Raw genomic sequence first — 21,959 nt, 5'->3', positions numbered from 1 at the left:
TCCAGCTTCTGCTTCAACGCTTCATTTTTTTCTATGCATTTTTCCCTAAATGTTAGAAAATCCTTCCTCACTGATAAAATCTAACTTCTTGTAACTCCAACCCATTGGTTCTTGGTTTGCCTTCCAGGGTGATGAAAAAAGATCAATTCTTCCTGTTTCTCATTGTCTCTTGAATAGTTAGATTGCTGTGGCTATCTCAAATCTCTTCATGGTAAACATTCAGAGAGCTTACACTTGTTCCTCAAAAGCGAGGATTTTGAGTTTTTCAGTTCCTTCTGAGTGAACAAGTTGCTCATGTTCATTTAAAAATTGAACCCAGACCAAACAGCTGAAAGGTAAAGTGGCAGATTATCACTTTCCTTATTTAGACACTTAACTTGGCAGCTTCATTTGCATCAATTTACCTTCTGATAGAAAAGATCCTCCAGATCTTTCTAACACTTATTAAATCATACATCCTCCATTTTGAACTCAGGCAGCTGGGTTTTGAAGTTGTCAAATTTGGCCACTTGTTTAACCAGTTGAGATCTTTCTGGATCCTGAATCTATCTATGAAGGCATTCAGAATGCCTTCTAGTTTCATATTGTCTATAAATTTGGTCAACATCAGATCTTTAGCCATATAACTTGTAAGAATACTAGACAGGACAGAATCCTGTGCAATCCTGTCCTGTGCCATGCAATAGTGACCTTTCTCTGTTTGATATATATTATTAATGTGCACTCCTGTAGGTACACTAATAACTTAGCTTATGCATTTTGAATGTACATCTTATGGTCCAAAGAAAATATACCTTTTCTTTTTTTTTTATTGCTGACAATTAAGGCTTTTGACAAAGTCTTGCCAAAATCAAAGCATTCCCCTCATCTACCTGTCTGGTAACCCTTAAAAAGGGAATCATGTCAGGATATTGAACCAACGCTGGTTCCTATGATCATCTTTTTTTTTAAATCGGTTCCAAAATCTTGGTTAAGTCTAGCATCATACCAGCCTGCACTCTGGGAGAAGTGATAGCTGGAGTGGGAAGATGCAAGAAGGAAGAGGACATGAGAAAACAGAAAAAACATGGTAGTGCTGCAACACTAAGTCCTCGAGCTTCACTGCAGACAACTTTCTCCTTCATCTTTAGTTTCAAATGGGCTGCTGTGGCAAATCTGATGCAGCACAACAGCTTTGGAGGTTTACCTTGACTCGTGATTTTACCAAGCAAACGAACGCAGTAAAATGATCGGCTTCAAACGTAGGTAGAAACGAGAAACGGAAATAGAAAACTATGAAACAGCCCCAGTGCCGCAGTGAAGCTGTGACAGGTGGGCGCCTTCCACTCGGAAGGCCCAAGATGGCTGGGCGAGGAACCGGAGGCGGCTGACGGAGCTCAGCTCCCCTCGCCGGGGGCCCACCCCAGGAAAGACAGGGGTCGCGGCACGCCCCCCGTACGTCACCGGTTACGTAATCCCGCTCGCCGGCAAACGTGCCGCAGGGCGGCCACCCCGCCCCTAGCCCCTCCCCCTGAAAAGCGCGGCGGCCAGTGTCGCACGTGAAGCATGCTGGGACTAGCTCTCGAGCCTCCCGGCAGCCCCTGCGACGGGCGCGGTACGTAAGGAGCTGGCCGTCGGCGGCCGTTCTCCGTAAGATGGCGGATCGGCGGCGGCAGCGCGCTTCGCAGGACACGGAGGACGAGGAGTCTGGTGCTTCGGGCTCAGACAGCGGCGGCTCCCCGGCGCGGGGCGGCGGGAGCTGCAGCGGTAGCGCTGGAGGCGGTGGCAGTGGCTCTCTGCCTTCCCAGCGCGGAGGCCGAGCTGGGGCCCTTCATCTGCGGCGGGTGGAGAGCGGGGGGGCTAAGAGCGCCGAGGAGTCGGAATGTGTGAGTGCGCGCGGGTGGGGCGGGCCCGGGGGCGGGGTGTAGGTGGTGAGGGGAGGCTGGGAGTTGATGGTAGCTGCTGGGGCTTACTGTGTTAGAGAAGAGAGCTATCACAGTGCAGTGTGCATCCGGAGCCCCAAGGGAGGAGGAGGTGTTAGGGGTTTCTGGGAGAAGGGCAGAGGCGCTGCACGTGAAAAGCGGATGTTTATTCAGAAATTGGGGCTGGAAGTGAAGAGACCGGACCTCCCTTGGTCGCTACTTGTTAAAGATGTATCTTTCCTCATCTCCCTGTTCACCCAGTTCGTGTTGAGTCTTCAGCTCCCCGCCCTTTGGAAATCACGGAACTAACCTATGTCCTTTTTCCTTCAGGAGAGTGAAGATGGCATCGAGGGCGATGGTGAGTAGCATCATGACAAGTTTTTTGACTGTACAGTCAGATCACCTATTTCCACCAATTGACATCCTCTCAGACTGTTAAGGATTTGGGAGAGGGTGCCGGAAAGTGGCTCTTTGTAGCAGAGTGCCTACAAGCTTACGTTTTAGCAGTATGATCTTGGGCAAATCACTCTTCGACCGTGTTTCCCATTTGTAAATGTGGACCATAATTTTATCTCTCTGATAGGTTGATGTCAGAATTGAATGAGAGTCTTAGTTTGACTTAAAAAACAATCAGGAAATATATTTATAATAATTTATGTTGATTTTTTTCTTTACATATTTCTGTTTTCTTTCAGCTGTTCTGTCGGATTATGAAAGTGCAGAAGACTCTGAAGTGAGTGTGATAGGTTCTTTTTTTTTCTATGGCTATAGGTTGGAAATTTTTAAATATATTTTAAAAACATGGACACACACCTGTGGTTCAAAAGTACCGTGACCTACTTGTTATTTCTCTTGTGCATTCTTCATTTATGCTTTTCAGAAACTGTTATAAAAGGTCTTGTTTACTTAGAGTGAGGGAAGTTTGGTGCATGCCTTTTCAGGTTTCATATGTTAACACGGTTAGTAGTTGGCTTTTCACCCTGTCCGAAGAAAATAAGGTTCTAAATAGGAGAATGAGAACATCCTGAAGCCCTTCACAGGATGACAGTTCCTTTCATGCTGCCTAGGGAATGAAACCAGCTAGTTGGATATTTTTTTCAAGTGTATCTGAAAACCTTAAAAGGGCAGGATTCTGAGTGGTTTGTATCAGAAACATCCCTCAGTTTATAGGGAACTTTCTCCCTCTGAAATTCAGGAGAAAATTTCCATAAGCCAAACTTTTGTGGCCTTACTTGTTTTGGTTGGATGAACTACTAGAGATGCTATATGAATGGCTGTTTTATTTCCTGGGGTTGTTGAATATTAAGTCCTGAGTTCTGGAATTTGGGTCATGGGGTTATGGACAGGAGGAATTAGATTATGGATCAAAGGTTCATTCTATAAATTTTATAGAACTGTTGCTACATATTAGATTTCTATTAAGTCCTAGAGATGCAACAGTGAACACTATACTAAAATTTCTGTCTTTAGGAATGAGTTAGGAGGTCAGATAAACATGCAGACAGTCATAGGACATGGTGACAACTGCCAGGGATAGGGTTAAGTAGGGTATTAATGGCTGAGTACTGAATCCATCTTAGGCAATCAGGAAAGAATAAGTTGCAGTTAGTCAGGCCATGTTTTCGGCAGAGGGAACAACTACTGTGAAAGTCCAGACACAGGAGAGAAGACTGATTATTTGGAAACTTGAAAGTAGTTTGGTGTGGCTGGAACATTGTTGGGACAGGATGGATACCAGAAATAAAGGCAAATCAGTGAACAGGGGCCAGATATGAAGGGGTTTACTTGTTCCTTGTCTTCATTATGTACCTGCTGTGTGCAGGAGTTGTACTAGGCACTGGAATAAAAGACAGACATGGTTCTGCCCTCCTGGAATTTACATTTTGGGGGGAAACGGACAAGTAATTACGGTAATGTTTGGTAAGTGTCACACTATCAGAAGCATAGGGTGTTTCGGGAGCACATGGCAGGGGCAGCCAACTAACTGTTTGGAAATGCTTAGGGGATGAGATGTTAAAATAGAGACTTGAAGGGTGAGTGGGAGTGAGCCAGGCAGAGTATTCTAAGCAGAGGAAACACTGTCTGGGAAGAAGGTCTTGAAGGGATGGACTGTATGACAAGTTGGAGGATGTGAAAAGTTTAGTGTGACTGGTGCTAAGTGATGAGTCTGAGTCCAAATCTTAAAATACCTTGTGAACCCTATTAAAATGTATTTGGATTTTATTCTAAGGAAGTGAGAAAGCATAACAGGGTTTTAAACAAGTGTGTGATAGGGATTAGACTTAAATTTTAAAGATTTGTCAGATCCAAAGAACACCTGCATCAGAAAATCCAATTGGCCAGTTCTGTTGAAATAAGATCTTGCAGAGGGAGGGAAGACTCAGACATTTATATGTTAACAAGATCCCAGATTGATGTTTATGCACAGTAAAATTTGAGAATTATTACTTTATAACAGTTATTTTGTCTACAATGATAGTTGATCTGAGGGGAGCAAGATTGGAGGCAGGAAAGCTAGTTAAAGCTATTACGGAAGTCTAGGCAAGCATTAAGTGTGGCCTGGAGTGGAGTAGTAGCAGTGAAAGTAGAAGTGGACAGAATTGAAAGTTATTTAGGTTATGGAATTCACAGAATGTGGTGATTAATGAGATGCCTTATTTTCTCTGAAGTCAGTGATGAAGTTATCTACAAAAAGTAAAAGGGAGATGAGAAGTTTGGGGGTGAGGAATGTTTGCAGTAGTCACTAGAGAATGGAAACCCTGGAAAGATTGTCAGGCAGTATGGAGTGTTCAGTGAGGTTTGGTGATTGTGAATGTATAGCATCTTACCATTCTGTATGTAAATGAGTTTGGATGTTATCCTAATAACGAAAGAAGGCTACTGAAGCCTTAAGTATGGAAGATGAAGCAAGACTTGGGACAGGGAGAGCTGTTAAGAGGTTGTTAGGATAAGCCAAGGAACATGATGGTGCCCTAAAGAAGAGACAGGGCAGTGGGACTCAGATTTGAGAGATGTTTAGGTGGTACTACCAGAACTTCTTGATTGAATCTGGAGTGTGAATTAAGGAGTCAAAAGGATGCCCAAGTTGATGAATGATGTTATTCACTAAGAACGGGACACAGGAGATTTCAGGAAGGACACCGGTGGGTTAAGTTTTGGATGTTTTGAAATTGAGGGACCTGTGGGACTTTGAAATGGCAATATATAGTATATATTGTCTGAAAATTAAGAAGGAGGTCTAGTTCTACTCTGTCCAATACAGTAGTCATCAGCTAGATGTGGCTATTTAATTAAACTTAAAACTTCAGTTCTTCAGTTGCAAAGCCACACTTTAAGTACTCGATAGCCGTGTGCGGCTAGTGGCTGCTGTATGGGACAGCAATGGTCCAGATTAGAGAAGAAGGCCTGGTGTCCTGACTTTCATAGTAATGCATTACTTGCTTGCAGTTTTCTGGGTTACTAACTATATACCTATACACTACAGTTTAGTCTTGCATGTTAAAATTTGATCTGTCTCGTAGTCTGCAGGTTAGTTTTTCATCCCTTTCTTTTCCATACAGTTTATCTGTTGAAAAGATTTTGATGATTGCTCGCTCACTCATGGTACAACTCAACATGCTCCCTCTGTCCTTTGTATTTCCTGCAAATAATTGGTATTTCCAGATCCATGGAAAGACAACATGAACCAAAGATTTTATCTTGAACAAAACTGACTGATAATCACTTAGTTTCTTTCCCTTTTGGTCACTTGGCTGTTTTTGTCTAGATATTCCCAGTATATATTTTTTTAGGTCCTGGGGAGGAAACTGCTGTTCTCTTCTTCATTTTGTTTTCCTTATGAAATAGGAGGAAAGACACTGAGTAGGGAGGTTAGTGGAGGGAGGATCAGGGGAGGAATTGTCAGACTAAAGGAGGTTTAAGCAGTTGAGGTTGGAGGTGGCACCGATGTGTGAAGTTGTGTGATTTTTTTTTTTTTTTTAAAACCCCTTCATTGATGATTAATAGTTTGGTTGTAGACCTAGAAAAAGCAGACATTTGAGTTGATCTAGTCCTGGGCACCGGGGAGTGGCAAGGGACTTGGTGATTGGAATCTAGGAGTGATTGAAATAATGGGCCATGGAGACTAGAGAGAGAGGAAAGTGTGGAAAAAGACTGATAGGGAGAAGGTGGAAGGGTCAAAGGAGTGGATATCTTTAAGTTGGAGATGAGAGGGTAAGCGAATAAGTAAGAATAGGAGTAAAAGGCTGGGGTTTTTTTGTTTTGATTTTTGTTTGTTTTAAAGTAAACTCTAGGGACACCTGCGTGGCTCAGTTGGTTAAGCGTCTGCCTGTGGCTCAGGTCATGATCTCTGGGCTCCTGAGTCGGGCTCCCTGCTCAGTAGGGAGCCTGCTTCTCCCTCTCCCTCTGCTCCTCCCCCTACTTGTGCTCTCTCGCTCTCTCTTTGTCAAATAAATAAATGAAATCTTTGAAAAATAATAAAAACATAAACTCTACTCTCCCAATGTGGGCCTCAGACTCAGTGACCCCAAGATCAGTCAAGAGTTGCATGCTCTACGGGCTGAGGCAGCCAGGTGCCCCTAGGTAGGTTTTTTATTTTTTATTTATTTATTTATTTATTTATTTTAAAGATTTTATTTATTTATTTGACAGAGAGAGACACAGCGAGAGAGGGAACACAAGCAGGGGGAGTGGGAGAGGGAGAAGCAGGCTTCCTGCAGAGCAGGGAGCCCGATGCGGGGCTCGATCCCAGGACCCTGGGATCATGACCTGAGCCGAAGGCAGACGCTTATCGACTGAGCCACCCAGGCGCCCCTAGGTAGGTTTTTTAAAAACAGCTTTATTGAGGGGGCGCCTGGGTGGCTCAGTCGATAAGCGTCTGCCTTCGGCTCAGGTCATGGTCCCGGGGTCCTGGGATCGAGCCCCGCATCGGGCTCCCTGCTCAACGGGGAGCCTGCTTCTCCCTCTCTCACTCCCCCTGCTTGTGCTCTCTCTCTCGCTGTGTCTCTCTGTGTCAAATAAATAAAAACAAAATCTTAAAAAAAAAACCAGCTTTATTGAGATATGATTTACAAACCATACAATTTATTTAAAATGTACAATTCTGTGGTTTTTTGTGTATACACAGATACATGCAACTAACATGCATGATTAGTTTCAGAACATTTTCATCACCTTGAAAAGAAACCTTGTACCCTTTAGCTGTTATTCCCCCTGCCCCCCAGTTCCGCCATTCTCATCCCCTGGTCCCTAAGCAATCACACATCTACTTTTTGTGTCTAGGAATTTTCCTATCCTGGCCTTTCATATGAATGGAATCATAATATATGGACTTTTGTGACTGGCTTCTTTCACTTAGCATTATGTTTTCACAGTTTTCATCCCTGTTGTACCATGTATCCGTACTTAATTCCTTTTTATGGCTGAGTAACATTCCATTGTATGGGTATACCACATTTTGTTTATTCATTCATTGATGGACATTTGGGTTTCTGTTTTTTGTATTATGAATAATGTTGCTGTAAACATTAGTGTACAACTTTTTGTGTGGATGTATATTTTCATTTCTCTTGGCTGTGTACCTAGGAATGGAGTTGCTAAGTCATATGGTAACTGTGTTTTTTTCTTTTTAATCTTTTTTTTCCCCCAAAGATTACTTTTTATTTATTTATTTGGGAGAGCGAGCGAGCAAGCATGAGCAGGGGGAGGGGCAGAGGGAGAGGGACAAGCAGACTCCCCACCAAGTGGGGAGCCTGAAGTGGGACCTGATCCCAGGATCACTACCTGAGCTGAAGTCGGATGCCTAACCCACTGAGCTACCCAGGTGCCTCATGGTAACTGTGTTTAATCCTCTGAGGAACTGCCCAGCTGTTTTCCAAAGCAGCTGCACCATTTTACATTCCCAACAGCAATATATGGAATTTCCTTATGTACTCGCCAGCATGTAGTTGTCTTGCCTTGAGTTTTTGATTCTAGCCATCCTAGTAGGTGTGAAATGGTGCCTCATTTTGAATTTGCATTTCCCTGACAGCTAATGATGTTGAACATTTCCTTGTGCTTATTGGCCATTTGTGTATCTTCCTTGGAAAAAATGCCTATTCAGATACTTTGTCCATTTTTTAATTGGATTGTCTTTTTATTGAGTTGTAAGAATTCTTCATAAAATATTCAAGATACAAGTTGTTATCAGATATATGATTTGCAAATCTTTTTTTTCCCCATTCTATGGGTTTTCTTTTTACTTTCTTGATGGTGTTAGGTTTCAGTTTTGATAAAGTCCAATATATCTGGTTTTTCTTTTTGCTCCTGCTTTTGATATCCTATCTAAGAAGGCTTTGCTGAATCCGTGCCAAAACCAGAGTCTTGAAGATTAACTCCTATGTTTTCTTATAAGAGTTCTATAGTTTTCGGGTGCCTGGGTGGCTCAGTTGGTTAAGCAGTTAAGTGGCAGGGTCCTGGGATGGAGCCCCGCGTCGGCCTCCCTGCTCAGCAGGAAGCCTGCTTCTCCCTCTCCCCCTGCCTGCTGTTCCCCCTGCTTGTGCTCTCTCTCTGTCAGGTAAATAAATAAAATCTTTTAAAAAAAAGAGTTCTATAGTTTTAACTCTTAAATTTAGATTTTTGATCCATTTTGAGTTAAAAAATTTTTTTAAGAATATATTTATTTGAGGGGCGCCTGGGTGGCTCAGTCGTTAAGCATCTGCCTTCAGCTCAGGTCATGATCCCAGGGTCCTGGGATCGAGCCCCGCATCAGGCTCCCTGCTCAGTGGGAAGCCTGCTTCTCCCTCTCCCTCTGCCCCTCATCCCTGCTTGTGTTCTCTCTTGCTCGCTCTGCTCTCTTTTAAATAAATAAATAAAATCTTAAAAAAAAAAAGGCTATGGGTAAAGGCTTAATCCTTACAGTGTGGGTGTGGTCTCCCTCAAATTGAGAGTTTCACAACAGTATTGCCTCTCTGGGAATCCTCACCCAGAACACTTAGAGGCTGAAACACCTGGATGCTGAGCAGGGAAGAGGAGTTAATTGGCTTGTCTGGGCGGGTTGGGTAGACCTCACTCTGTTTGAAGAAAGGACAGAAACTTAAAGCTTGAGAGCTTCTTATTTCATCAGGAATCTCACAGTGGGACTCTTTGATCACATTCCTGATGTTAGCCTGGGGCTGGAGTTATGAGAGGTCAAGTGTCAGACCCAGTAGGAGAATAAGACCAGTGTGCACAATATCTACCAGGTGGCAGAGGGGTATTGGCACCCTGACCTGTTAACCCGACAATGGGAACTAACCCAACTTTCTTTGAACCCATTTCTTTGTCTTCAGGTGTCTGAACCTGCTGCCCTCCCCTAGCCTATAGCTCTGCCCCCGAGGTCCAGATCCTGAGAGAATTGTGAGATGAGAGTATTCTAAAGCCAGTTCCCTCAGCATGAGCTTTAGTTACTCCTTTTCCCTGCCTAGAACTAGCGGCACCTCTATTACCTGACCCTTTCTGGTGGCCCCTATTCAGAAGATAGCCTAAGGACAGTCCTCTGTAGAATAGACCCAGCAGTTTGTCACAAGCAGGATTATCTAATCTTGATGTGGCCGAGAGGGAAGGCATAGTAGAGAGGCAAGAGAGCACGTGGGCTTGGTTTTCATTTCTAAATTATATAATTCTGGAGAGAGTTGTTGGCTAAGGGGATCTCATGCTACAGAAAATTGAGTATTTGTATCATAGATATAAAAGATGTAAGCCACTATTTCCCAGTTTGAGGGTTGAGAAATCATAGTGTTGGGGCGCCTGGGTGGCTCAGTCGTTAAGCGTCTGCCTTTGGCTCAGGTCATGATCCCAGGGTCCTGGGATCGAGCCCCACATCGGGCTCTCTGCTCAGCGGGAAGCCTGCTTCTCCCTCTGCCACTCCCCCTGCTTATGTTCCCTCTCTCACTGTGTCTCTCTCTGTCAAATAAATAAAGAAAATCTTAAAAAAAAAAAAAAAGAAATCATAGTGTTATTACAAAGAGTTTGCAAGTTCGCTAGTTCAGCTCTTATTATTTATGGACTAAATCTACATCTCCCACCTTTATGCAGTACTGTTTTTGAAAATATAAATTAATACAATGTAAATTTATTTTGAAGTATTACTGAACGTATAGTAGTTGTTGGTCATACATTTTTTCAGTCAGTGGATATTATACTGAGCTATTGTCTAATGGAGATCCATGAAAATTTTAGAGCCTAAAAGAGGTTCACATAATCTAAAAGGTTGAGAATATGCTCTAAGCCATTTTGAGATGAGAGAATTCACAACTTGAGTTGGAGTGTAGTTTTTAGGCCCTGCATGTTTAAGAAACAATCCATGAAGATGGAGAGAAATTATCAACAAAGATTAGTCTTCTTCTGTATGCTAGGCAGTTTAAAGCCTCCCTTTCATATCTCCTGGGCTCCTTCCCTAGAGGCTACCACCGTTAACATTTCCTTGCATGTCTTCCTGGAAAACTTACATGGATCTATATAAATGTATGTATATATATTTTATTGTGTTTTTTTTTTAAGTGCTCCATCCTCTAGAAATTTTAATAAGAGTATTGATATGTTTGCTTTTAATTCTTCCATTATAGTAAAAGTTCATTAGAAAATGTTTACCTAAAGAATGGGGTAAAAATGTACCATTTCCAACTGATAGGGTAACTTTTTTCAGGGTGAAGAAGGGGAATACAGTGAAGAGGAAAACTCCAAAGTAGAGCTGAAATCAGAAGCCAATGATGCTGCTAATTCTTCAGCAAAAGAAGAGAAGGGAGAAGAAAAGCCTGACACCAAAGGCACTGTGACTGGAGAGAGGCAGAGTGGGGATGGACAGGTCAGTGTCCACCAAAGGCCTCCATTTTGGGGGTCAGATTAAGGGCTCTTAACCTTGGAGAGAATAAGGAGACCTTTATCTGTCCTCTAGGAGAGCACAGAACCTGTGGAGAACAAAGTGGGTAAAAAGGGCCCTAAGCATTTGGATGATGATGAAGATCGGAAGAACCCAGCCTACATACCCCGGAAAGGGCTCTTCTTTGAGCATGATCTTCGAGGGCAAACACAGGAGGAGGAAGTCAGGTAACAGCCTCTTGTTGCTGCTATTTAGTACGTATTTAGTGCTTACTATAGGCCAGGTGCTTTGCTGATTTACTGCTCACAGTACTTTAAGGTTATTATGATTATCCCTTTTGTACAAATGAGGAAAGTGAGGCTTAGAGTATTTGGTAACTCTTGGTGGAGGAGCTGGGATCAGGACGCATGCTTCCATTGCCTTCCTTAGTCTGAGGCTCAAGCCTCTGGGACATGAAGTACTTGTGTAAGCTGCCTTATAGGCGAGAGATGTTTCCAAGGTGCCGGGTGGTTTGAAGTAAAGTCTTCTCCTCATTTCTGTGCCTGTTCTATTTGAGCCCAGCAGGCCCTGAGATGCTGTGATTCACTCTTGGTTTTGTATGATCTGTCTGGGAAGATGGGGAGACCAGTGAAGTTTCTACTGTTTCTCTGCCCATCCCTCTTTTTTTCCGTGAATATCTTTACTTGGCAGAGTCTGCCAACCTAAGACACTTTTCCCTGGTTTTATCCAGACCCAAGGGGCGTCAGCGAAAGCTATGGAAGGATGAGGGTCGCTGGGAGCATGACAAGTTCCGGGAAGATGAACAAGCTCCAAAGTCCCGACAGGAGCTCATTGCTCTTTATGGCTATGACATCCGCTCAGCTCACAATCCTGATGACATCAAACCCCGAAGAATCCGGAAACCCAGGTGAGAAAATTTTGGAGTTTACACTGTTATATTTGTAGAAAGAACTCTGCTTTTTAAAAAAGCCATTCCAGTCTGTAATTCAGTGGATGAGATATGGGAAGTCTCCCTGACCCTGTTTATATCTCTAGTGGTCTCTTTTGTTATTTCTTTTCTTAAGACTTTTGCCATTCCATTTATTCAGGTTTGGGAGCCCTCCACAGAGAGATCCAAACTGGATTATTGAGCGGCCAAACAAGTCCCATCGCCACCAGGGTCCTGGGGGCACCCTACCACCAAGGACATTTATCAACAGGAATGCTGCAGGGACTGGCCGAATGTCTGCTCCCAGGAATTACTCTCGATCTGGGGGCTTCAAGGAAGGTCGTGCTGGTTTTAGGCCTGTGGAGGCTGGTGGGCAGCACGGTGGCCGTTGTGGTGAGACTGTTAAACATGAAAACAGTTACCGATCACGGCGCCTAGAGCAGACTCCCGTGAGGGACCCATCTCCAGAAGCTGATGCTCAAGTGCTCGGCAGTCCCGAGAAGGAGGAGGCGGCCTCAGAGATATCAGCTGCTGCTCCCGATGCTGCACCACCAGCCCCTGACAGGCCTGTTGAGAAGAAATCCTACTCCCGGGCAAGAAGAACCAGAATCAAAGCTGGAGATGCAGTCAAGGTTGCAGAGGAGGTGCCCCCCCCACCCGAAGGCCTGAACCCAGCACCTCAAGTCCCAGAAACGACCCCTCCTCCACCTGCTAAGACTGGAAACTGGGAGGCTCCAGTGGATTCTACTACAAGTGGACTTGAGCAAGACGTGGCACAACTAAATATAGCAGAACAGAATTGGAGTCCAGGGCAGCCTTCGTTCCTGCAACCACGTGAGCTTCGGGGTGGGTACCTTAGGGTTAGTGACTGGCTTTTTTCCCTGTGCATCATTGGGTTTGTGGGCATGGGATTTAGGTCTCAGGGATATGGGGTCTGACAAATATCTTTGTTTTCATTAACTGAAAGAAGTGGATGGATTCATAGGTATATTCATCCGAAGACCTCAGAAGTTTTATGTTACCCAAGACTACCCCTACTACTTTGCCTACTATTACCTGACTAGTCATCAGTATGGAGCTCCTGCATGCAGAATCTTTTACCCATTCTCTGTAGGAAAAGTTGAAAGAAGGTGGGCAGTGTTCTTATTATATGAGCTAATGGTTAAATGTTTGAAGGCAGAAACTTATTTGAATTTGGATGAGAATTGTCTAGTCTATTTGAAAGGAAAGCCTAATTTCCTTAATGTAGAGCTAGGCTGCCCAATAGAACTTTCTTTAGTATAAGAAGTTTTTGAATATTTGTAATGTGGCCAGAGTGACTGAGGGACTGAACTTTTAATTTTAATTAATTGAAATTTAAATAAGCACTTGTGGCTACTGGATATCATGTTGAACAGCATAGTTCTAGAAACTAGGACCTATCTACCACCGATCTTGCCCATCCGTCTTTGTCTCCCTCCAGTCAGGTAAATCAGAGGATCTTTTCCTTAGTTTCTGAAATCTGTTTTGAACTTAAAGATTGGAAATCCTCATTTGGACTGAGAGTTTCAGCATCCTTCTCTGGTGTGCATGATTTTTGAATACCAAAAACCAGTGTAGCCTAAACTGGACCTGGAATTGATCTTTGGATGGAGGAGTATACCCTTCTACTGCTATCTTACTACCATTGGAAGACAGTCTCTAAAATATCCTTTTTTTTTTTTTTTTTTGTCCTGAGTCATTTTCAGCCAGAGGGGAGTATCTTCCCAAACTTCCAGCCTAGAACTCTGTGGCCAGGAATAATCAAGCAGATTCACAGAATGTCCAGTTGTTGTCCAGAAACTTTAGGGCTGAGATTTTTCAATATGTTTGATAAGGGACTGTGCTGATTATAACCTCCCATGGATTCTGTACAGGAAGTATTTGGTGGGAAAATTGCATTTTCTCATTGAAGTCTTTTTTTTTTTTTTTTTGCTTCACATTCAAAGGCTTTATTGCTGTGTTAAGGTTGCAGAAAGTGGGTGCAAATTTCCAAATGCTGGTATTGACAGGAAGCAGAGATAGTTTAAAAGGAATTTTGTCAGTTTAAAAGAAGAAGGCAATTCCCTGTGTTGGATTCTTAAACTTGTCATTTTCTTGATGTTCTCTTTAGTCCCACTCGTATCTATCTGCTCTGTAGCCGTGACTTTTTTTGCTGTATCACAGGTATGCCCAACCACATACACATGGGAGCAGGACCTCCACCTCAGTTTAACCGGATGGAAGAAATGGTACAGAAAGGGAAAGGGAGTAGTTGGGGGAGGGGCCTGCATGCAGCAGCTGTTCATTGTTTAAACTAAGATAAGGTCTTGGGAGTCAGTGTTCCATTGATTTACCCATATTTCTTTTAATTTGGCTCTCCAGAAAGGGTAGCAAGGCCTAGGTTCAGATCTTGATGTTTCTCATTGGTTTTTCTAATTCATTTTGCAAATACTCTTTTCTTTCTTTCCTTTCTTTCCTTCCTTTTCTCTTTCTTTTTCTTTTCTTTCTTTTCTTTCTCTTCTTTCTTTTTTTCTTTCAGAGAAAGAGAGTGCAGGGCAGGGAGGGGAGTGGCACAGAGGGAGAAAGAGAACCTAAGCAGTTCTCCAGGCTCAGCTCAGCAGGAAGCCCGACACGGGACTCATTCTCATGACCTTGAGATCATGACCTGAGCCAAAATCAAGAGTTGGATGCTTAACTGACTGAGCCCAGGCACCCCTACTCTTTTTTTTCTTCCCTCACTTTTTTTTTTTCCTTTATTTAAGTAATCTCTACACCCATGTGGGGCTCAAACTCACAACCCCAAGATGAAGAGTTGCACGCTTTTCTGACTGAGCCAGTCAGGCACCCCTCATTTTGCAAATACTGTTTAAACACGTGCCATGTACCAAGTGTGTGTTTTGCAGCACCTAAAGTAGGGTGGGACTTGATATGAGAGTCAGCCCTCTGGCAGTGTTTTTGCTCAGACCTCTTTATTTCAGGGTGTCCAGGGTGGGCGAGCCAAACGCTATTCATCTCAGCGGCAAAGACCTGTGCCAGAGCCCCCTGCTCCTCCTGTGCACATCAGTATCATGGAGGGACATTACTATGATCCACGTGAGTTTTCTCTTATTATTGGGGCACCTTTTTCGGCAGCGTGAAGTGAACTAAGACCAGCCTCTTGCCTCCTGGATTTCCCTTCTGACTTCTCACACTGGTTATCAAACATTGTCTGGCTGCTGTTTTCTTCACATGGAAAATTGACAGAGCATCTTTTACAAGACCAGTGCTCTAACCCCTGAGCTATGGAGCCAGACAGAGCATCTTTTAAAGGGTTTGGGGGACAAGGAGATTTGTCCATGTGATATGAAGAGTGAGGGTTTATGAGAGTCCCAATGTGATATCTTACAGTGCAGTTCCAGGGACCAATCTATACCCATGGTGACAGCCCTGCCCCACTGCCTCCTCAGGGCATGATTGTGCAGCCAGAAATGCACCTTCCCCACCCAGGTAAGCTTTGCACCTCTGCTTGTATGCTTCCAGTACGTGAGGATATGTGTTGGGGGCTTCACAGACTCCATTCTCCTGAGCTCTGTGCTGCTTGCTCACAAGGCTAGCCACTCTGGCAGCTTGGGCAACAAACTCCTCTTGGGTCCATCCTGAGGACTTCCATCCTGAGTCTGTGCTGAGCAGGGCAGCCAAGCCATCCCATGGAAATGGTGCCATCCTCTATTTCAGTTTTTGTTTTCCTCTTCCTGTCCAGGTTTACATCCCCACCAGACACCGGCACCTCTGCCCAATCCGGGTCTCTATCCCCCACCAGTGTCCATGTCTCCAGGACAGCCACCACCTCAGCAGTTGCTTGCTCCTACTTACTTTTCTGCTCCAGGCGTCATGAACTTTGGTAATCCCAGTTACCCTTATGCTCCAGGGGCACTGCCTCCCCCGCCGCCACCTCATCTGTATCCTAATACGCAGGTGAGATGGCTAATGAGCAGATTTTTCTAGGTATGCATCCTTTAAATCAGACAAGGATGTGGTGTGGGGAGAATGCTTAAGGAATTTGAGAGAACATTTCAATGCCACTGATTTTGCATGTGGCGCCAGGATGCCTCTTGGTGGTCAGGAGCTGGAAATGCAGCTTATGTAATGCCCATCATCTATTTATTCTCTTCTGTTTCTTTTTTCTTTTTTCTTTTTTATTTTTTTTTTAAAGATTTTATTTATTTATTTGAGAGAGAGAATGAGAGAGAGAGAGAGAGAGAGCACATGAAAGGGGGGAGGGTCAGAGGGAGAAGCAGACTCCCTGCTGAGCAGGGAGCCCGATGCGGGACTCGATCCTGGGACTCCAGGATCATGACCTGAGCCGAAGGCAGTCGCTTAACCAACTGAGCCACCCAGGCGCCCTCTTTTTTCTTTTTTAAAGATTTTATTTATTTGAGGGAGAGAGAGAGCGCACAAATGTGAGCAGGGGGGAGGAGCAGAGGGAGAAGCAGGCTCACGGGTTGATCCCAGGCTCCTGGGATCATGACCTGAGCTGAAAGCAGATGCTTAACAGACTGAGCCATTCAGGCGCCCTCTTCTGTTTCTTTAATGGTGTTTCATTCAGGTGTTTTGGTATGTCTTAGGTGGCCGTCTCTGCCGTTTATTCAGTTGAATAAAGAAGCTGCATTATCCTTACCCCTCCCTGTACTGCTTAACTCCCAACAGGTTGACACCATCTTGTATGTGAAGTGTCACCACTGAGCTCAGCCTCTTTGATTTTTCAGTTGATGGTAGGAATTAGAGAAAGCTAAGTAGTACTTTGAAGAAGTAGGAACCGGAACATAATTAGGATATAGTGAGGCAGAAATGAATAATCACTTATTTTAAAGGGGGGCAGCTTAGAGATTTATACAATTCCTCAGTACTTTTATTTTTGTGCCTGAATAATGTTTCCTGTTCATTATAGTTTAGGTGAATGTATCCCTAACTTTTTCTTCTGCCTTATTGGGGTCCCAGGCCCCATCACAGGTATATGGAGGAGTGACCTACTATAACCCCGCCCAGCAGCAGGTGCAGCCAAAGCCCTCCCCACCCCGGAGGACTCCCCAGCCAGTCACCATCAAGCCCCCACCACCTGAGGTATGCGAGCTGCTTCCAACATCACTGGGCTTTCCTTTCCCCTAGAAGATTTCTCTCCTTTTCTGGGTGTGTCTCCATGGTTGGTTGGTTTTAATGACTGGTAACAAATTCTAACTTTGTTATTTCAGGTTGTAAGCAGGGGTTCCAGTTAATAGGAGTTTCTAAAAAATTTAAATCAAACATATAAAAGTAAGTATATAATGTACTACCATTCTTATAAATTCTTAAAACTAATGCTCATGCTTACTTGCTTAATAATCCCCTAATTAGTGCTTTAAGCTGTAATCATGAGATATCTTATGGGGAGGCTTATAGGAGTCTCAAAATTTGCCAGGTGCTTTGTTTTGGGAATGCACTAAGCAGGGTTGAAGCAGAAACCATTGATAACTTGGCAGAATTTCATTTGGGAAGCTGCAAGGAAAAAACGCAGGACGGTTTTTTTGTTTTGTTTTTGTTTTTGTTTTTTAAGGAAAGGGGAAATCTAAATTTGAGGTATTTGCAGCAGAGCCAATTTTAAAGGTCATGGAGAAAGACCATGGGGGGTTTGTTGTTGTTTTGTTAGGGACTTTATTTTAAAACACATTATTTAGGAATGTGGCTTTTTGAAAACAGCTTGTAAATGCCCAGAAGGTCCATTAATGCTTTGCTGATTCTTCCCTTTTCCCCACCACTGTCAGAGAACCCAGGAAAGAAGAGAAATACAACTGGCTGTTTACTACCAGGAAGGCTTCAAAGATATAGGGTGGCTCCTACCAGCAAGCAGCTGAATGAGAAGGACCCCTGCCCTCCTCTGAGGACAGGCTCTGTTGGAGAAAGGGACAAACCAAGTGGACTTCCTCCCATCTCCACTCTTTACTTGAGTTGGCTGTGCTCAGAGGAGCAGAGATCCAGTCAGCTCAAGCTTCTGGGTCTGCATCTAGAAGCCCCTGTCTTTTACTCTTCTTCACTTTTTCCTGGGAAATTCAAATGTCTTCTCCCAGGGAAGCTCCTTCCTGTTTGTTTTGTTTCCTAAGATGTTCGTTTTTAAAGCCTGGCTTGCTATTCTTAAATTAATATTCTTTTAGTTTCTTTCTCTCTCTGCCTTTAAATGAGACAGGTTCATTCTTCTGATTTTCTAGCTCCTCTGGTTTCCCTTTTGGATTTTCCCTGCATCCCAGATAATTGAAATTTTACCAGCCAGTTTTCCCCCACCAAGCCTGCAAAAAGGTGGCCTTTCATTTTTGGCTGGCCTTTGTTATTATATACTTGGCTTCTCTTAATTCCTCTAACCCTATGGAAGCAGAGCCGTCCACAGAGTGTCTCATTGCAGAGAAAAGCTCAAACTGTGTGGTAGGAGCCCTTCTTGACTTCGGTTTTCAGGAATCTGAGCCTCCATCAGTCCCTGTACTGTGGTAGGCATCAGTCCTCTACTTGAGGGCAAAGTCTTTTACAGTGGGGAGAGGTGGCAAACCAGATGCTTTTGTGAGAAAGGGAAAGTGGAGTAAGCCTTTTCACCTTAGGGGTCTGTATTCACATAGTCCTCAGGGCTCAGTCTTTGAGGTAAGTGGAATTAGAGGGCCCTGCTTCTCTTCTTTCCATCCTACCTACCACGCCCCCTTCCCAGTTGCTGTGGACCAATGCATCTCTCTAGAGGCAGATACTGTCCAGCAAGCGGTCTGTCTTGTACTTTGCAGTTGCTCTTCTCCATGTTTTTCCTGCTACAAGTGTTTTAGATGTTACGACCTGATTTTCCCCAAGTTCTGCTCCTGTCCCTGCAAACAGAAGAAACCACATCTGGGCTTCAGGCCTAAGGAAACCAGTCACTTTTGGGGCAAGGGCTCCTCCCTCTTCCCTATCCACAGCGCTGAACCACTCCCCTGCTGCCTCTGCAGAAGAGATTCCTATTGCTGCAGCACTTGTGTCTGCCAGGAGTAACTTGGCCACTGTCCCTGTCCTATAGAACCTGAGGGAGATGGTGGTGGCTGTCTCCCCAAGTAATGTCACTGTTTCTATTCCTTCTCTATAGCAGCTGATCTAACCACTCTTCAGTCACAGGTGTGGGGTGGGGAGTGGGGAGAGGCACTCAAGCTGTAAACCCCAAGGAGGAAATAACTAAGAGATTCTTCCAGGGGTGGCTGGTGGTTGTGCCTTTTGTAGGCTGTCCCCTTTGCCTTAAACCTGAAGATGTCTCCTCAAGCCTGTGGGCAGCATGCCCAGATTCCCAGACCTTAAGACACTGTGACAGTTGTCTCTGTTGGTCCACTGTGTTTCGTTGCAAGAATTTCTCCATGTGTGTTGTTGTTGTTTGTTACTATTTTAAAGGGTGCACATTTGTGATCAGCATTGTGACTTGGAGATAATAAAATTTAGGCTGTAAACTTGGCTCCTTTGCCAGTGTTTTGCATGAGTCTTGATTTGGGAGGGATAGGAGAGGACTTGCTGATTCCCCAGAGCCACAGTCACAACTCGAGCCAACTCAAGACGTGTGAAATGGAAGCCCTGAGAGGTGAGGAGCCCACAGGTGTGGATGTACTCCCCGTTGGTTATCTTACCCTAACGCCATTGCCATGTAGACCCAGGATACCATGCAGTCTCTTGGATTGGAAGTGTCAGGGACAGAAAAACTAATGAAACGGAGCTATCCTTGTTGCCTTTGTTAGTGTTTGGCAAGTGAGTTTTCCAGTGTAATGTGCCCCATGTCAGTACAACTGTACCAGGTCCTAGAAGAGGGGGAGGCACAGGTGGTTAGCTTTCTTGAAAAGTAAAGACACGCTGGCACTAAAGTACCAAGAACCACAGCCTAAGAGGAAGGCTTCTCTCGATCTTCGTCAAGGTTAAGAGGAGCAATTGAGACCATCATCTGTGGTTTATGCTGCCAGTTACCAAGGCCACTGGGCCCTTGATGTGCACAGGTCAGTTCCTAGCTTTGTTTTCTTCCAGATCCTGGGTGGGGTGGAAGTTTACTACAGAGGTTGATCTGGTGTGGGGGAGCAATTGAACTGAATGTGGAGCTGGTGGCATCTGTTCTTGGTTACCACAAATCCTTGTACATTGGGGGCATGGACATCATAGTATACCTTAAAATAGTTGGGACTCCCCCTGCATCCCTTGGTGCTGCTGCTTGAGCTCGCGGACCATGACTCTTTTAACCCCTATTCCTAATTCCTCTTCATGTCTATTTGCTTTCCTCCTCCCCCACAGGGTGATGGGTAACTATGAGCCTGATCTCCTGGGGTCATGCCAGCCAGTCTTGGGGGTAGGTTACTGGCAGGAGAAATGACTGTTATGATGCTTCCCCCTCACCCCTGCCTCTTGCTTCCCTGGTCCTGCAGTTAGATCCCATTGCTCTCTGTTGCCTTGGTAACGAGCTCCGCAAGAAGAAACTCAAGCTCAGCAAAGCTCCCAGGTTGTCTGCCCTACCAGTCCACCTCTTGGTGGGCAGAAAGGGAGTACAAAGCGCAGAGAGATCAGCCTTAGGTAGCCTTGCCCCATCCCCTTCTAGGGTCTGGGCTCAAAGTTGTTTTGCCACCATCTCACAGTTGTTAATGATACCACTCTTGATAATTCTTCCATGCCGCCTCCCCCCCCCCCCCCCCCCGTGGGGTCAACGCACAGGCCTACTACCTTGTGGGCGATCCAGAACAGTAAGAACTTCAAATCCTGAAGTTGTCTTCCAGCATTGGCAGCCCACTTGGGTTGGGTTGTCCCTCTGGGGCAGTGATCCTCAACCCTGGCTATTTGAATCACTTGGGGATCTTTTATGTGTCATCCTTGTGCAGGGACCAAGCTAATCTCTATATAGCTCCAATTTTAGTATATGTGCTGCTGAAGCGAGCACCACTTGGGGATCTTTTAAAAAATACCAGAAACCTTGGCCTTGCCTCAAAGATTTAATTGGTTTAGAGTGTGGCCTAGGCATCAGTATTTTTGAGAAGTTCCCCTGGATTCCAGTGTGCACTTGGGGCAAGAACCACTGTTCTAGGAGGGCCATGACTCAGTGCTGGCTTTCCTTCCTGATTCAAGTCCTTGAACTTAGTCTCTGTCCAATATCCTTGAGTAGTTGCAGGGGTGCTGGGGTCTTACTCCCCAAGCTTTCAGTTTCCAGAAGTGTCTCTGCCTGTTTTATTTCCAGCCCCCACACCCTCCACACTCCCCAATTCTTCCCCCTTCCTAACCGACAATCCCAAATCCTGCCCAGAGAGGAGGTTACCAAGGCAACCAGCTTAATCTGGTAACTGTGGCATGTGCTGGGAGTGGAGCCCTCTCCTCTTCTTATTTGGTTCACAAAATGCCTGGGGAGCTCCTAGCCACTCCAGCCAGTTTCTCCTCATAACCCCAGGGATAGTGGGGTGTCCAATAAAGGGAGCCCAGCAAGCTGATACTTGGATCTCTATTCCAGCTTCTTAGCCAAAACTGCTCTCTCCCTTTTACTATTCCCTTTCCAAATCCACAGATGGGTGTGCAAAGCTTTATTTCTGTGAACACATGCTCTAGCACACATAGGACCAGATATGCACACACAGTGACATGTGTGTAGTACACACCCTGTTCAGTTCAACCACCACTCCCAGCCTTTAGCATTCCTGTCCCTGCCTGGTCCCTGCACAGTAAACAGGGGTGGGGCATTGTCCAAGGAGCTTCAATCCCTCTGGAACCTGGTGCCACTCCCCCACCTTGTTACTTTAACCTTGATGTGTTTACACTGAGTGTGTCTCTACACCCACCTCCTCCTTCTGGGGCAGTGTATCCTTAGGGACAGAATGCTCCTGGCACAGGTATCAGGAATAAAGATCATTGAGAGTGCAAATTGGCACCACTTTCCCTACTTCACCGGAGGGGCTCTCTATGCTTAATGATGTTGGATGGCAGTTCTAGAGCTTGTCACTCATCTCCGTGGCCCTGCAGTCTCCTGCTGCCAGCTGGGCTCAGGTGCCCTTATACTCCTCATCTCCCGCGCCCCCCCCCCCCCCCCCCGGCCTCCTCTCTCTTCTCCTCACCCCAACTAGACCTGCCACAACCTGCTGTTCCCTGCCTGGATCCTACCTGCCTGCCGGTACCCGCCTCTCACAAGCCAGGCCCTCACCACCTATTGTGCCCTACCAGAAAGGGCAGATGGGCACCGCCCCCAGTGCCAATGCCAATCCACCCCAGGCCTTTCCAGCCCCTCTTATAGAAGGAACGTAAAGACCACAAATATGGCAACAGAACATACTGT

General features: G+C 45.0%; 1 protein-coding gene and 1 pseudogene across 2 annotated transcripts; one reads left to right on the top strand and one right to left on the bottom strand.

Annotated features, from left to right (window-relative positions):
- The first annotated feature begins 1,534 nt into the window (after positions 1-1,534).
- Positions 1,535-20,272, top strand: CASC3 (CASC3 exon junction complex subunit). Of its 2 annotated transcripts, none has more exons than XM_032428888.1 (14): positions 1,535-1,865; positions 2,232-2,259; positions 2,597-2,634; positions 10,564-10,722; positions 10,813-10,964; positions 11,468-11,644; positions 11,826-12,499; positions 13,850-13,914; positions 14,644-14,758; positions 15,053-15,151; positions 15,405-15,619; positions 16,643-16,765; positions 16,894-16,954; positions 17,443-20,272. In XM_032428888.1, the coding sequence occupies exons 1-13, from the start codon at positions 1,635-1,637 to the stop codon at positions 16,915-16,917; spliced, it is 2,100 nt and encodes a 699-aa protein (XP_032284779.1). In that variant the 5' UTR covers positions 1,535-1,634; the 3' UTR covers positions 16,918-16,954; positions 17,443-20,272. The 2 variants fall into 2 exon arrangements, with proteins under 2 accessions (XP_032284779.1, XP_032284778.1); XM_032428887.1 differs by having other exon boundaries at positions 1,536-1,865; positions 11,826-12,511; positions 17,443-20,271.
- Positions 20,273-20,485: 213 nt separating this feature from the next.
- Positions 20,486-20,582, bottom strand: LOC116647773 (annotated as a pseudogene).
- Between the last annotated feature and the right edge of the window lie 1,377 nt (positions 20,583-21,959).

Source organism: Phoca vitulina, unplaced genomic scaffold, assembly GCF_004348235.1.
Source record: "Phoca vitulina isolate PV1807 unplaced genomic scaffold, GSC_HSeal_1.0 scaffold40, whole genome shotgun sequence".
NCBI lineage: Eukaryota > Metazoa > Chordata > Mammalia > Carnivora > Phocidae > Phoca > Phoca vitulina.
This window is presented reverse-complemented; position numbering and strand designations above follow the sequence as displayed.

Excerpts from the sequence above, each read along its gene's own strand:
- CASC3 (XM_032428887.1), top strand. The coding sequence starts at position 1,635 with ATGGCGGATCGGCGGCGGCAGCGCGCTTCGCAGGACACGGAGGACGAG. Across the intron at positions 2,260-2,596 it reads AGATGGCATCGAGGGCGATG|CTGTTCTGTCGGATTATGAA; the intron begins GTGAGTAGCATC and ends GTTTTCTTTCAG. Across the intron at positions 10,723-10,812 it reads GGCAGAGTGGGGATGGACAG|GAGAGCACAGAACCTGTGGA; the intron begins GTCAGTGTCCAC and ends TCTGTCCTCTAG.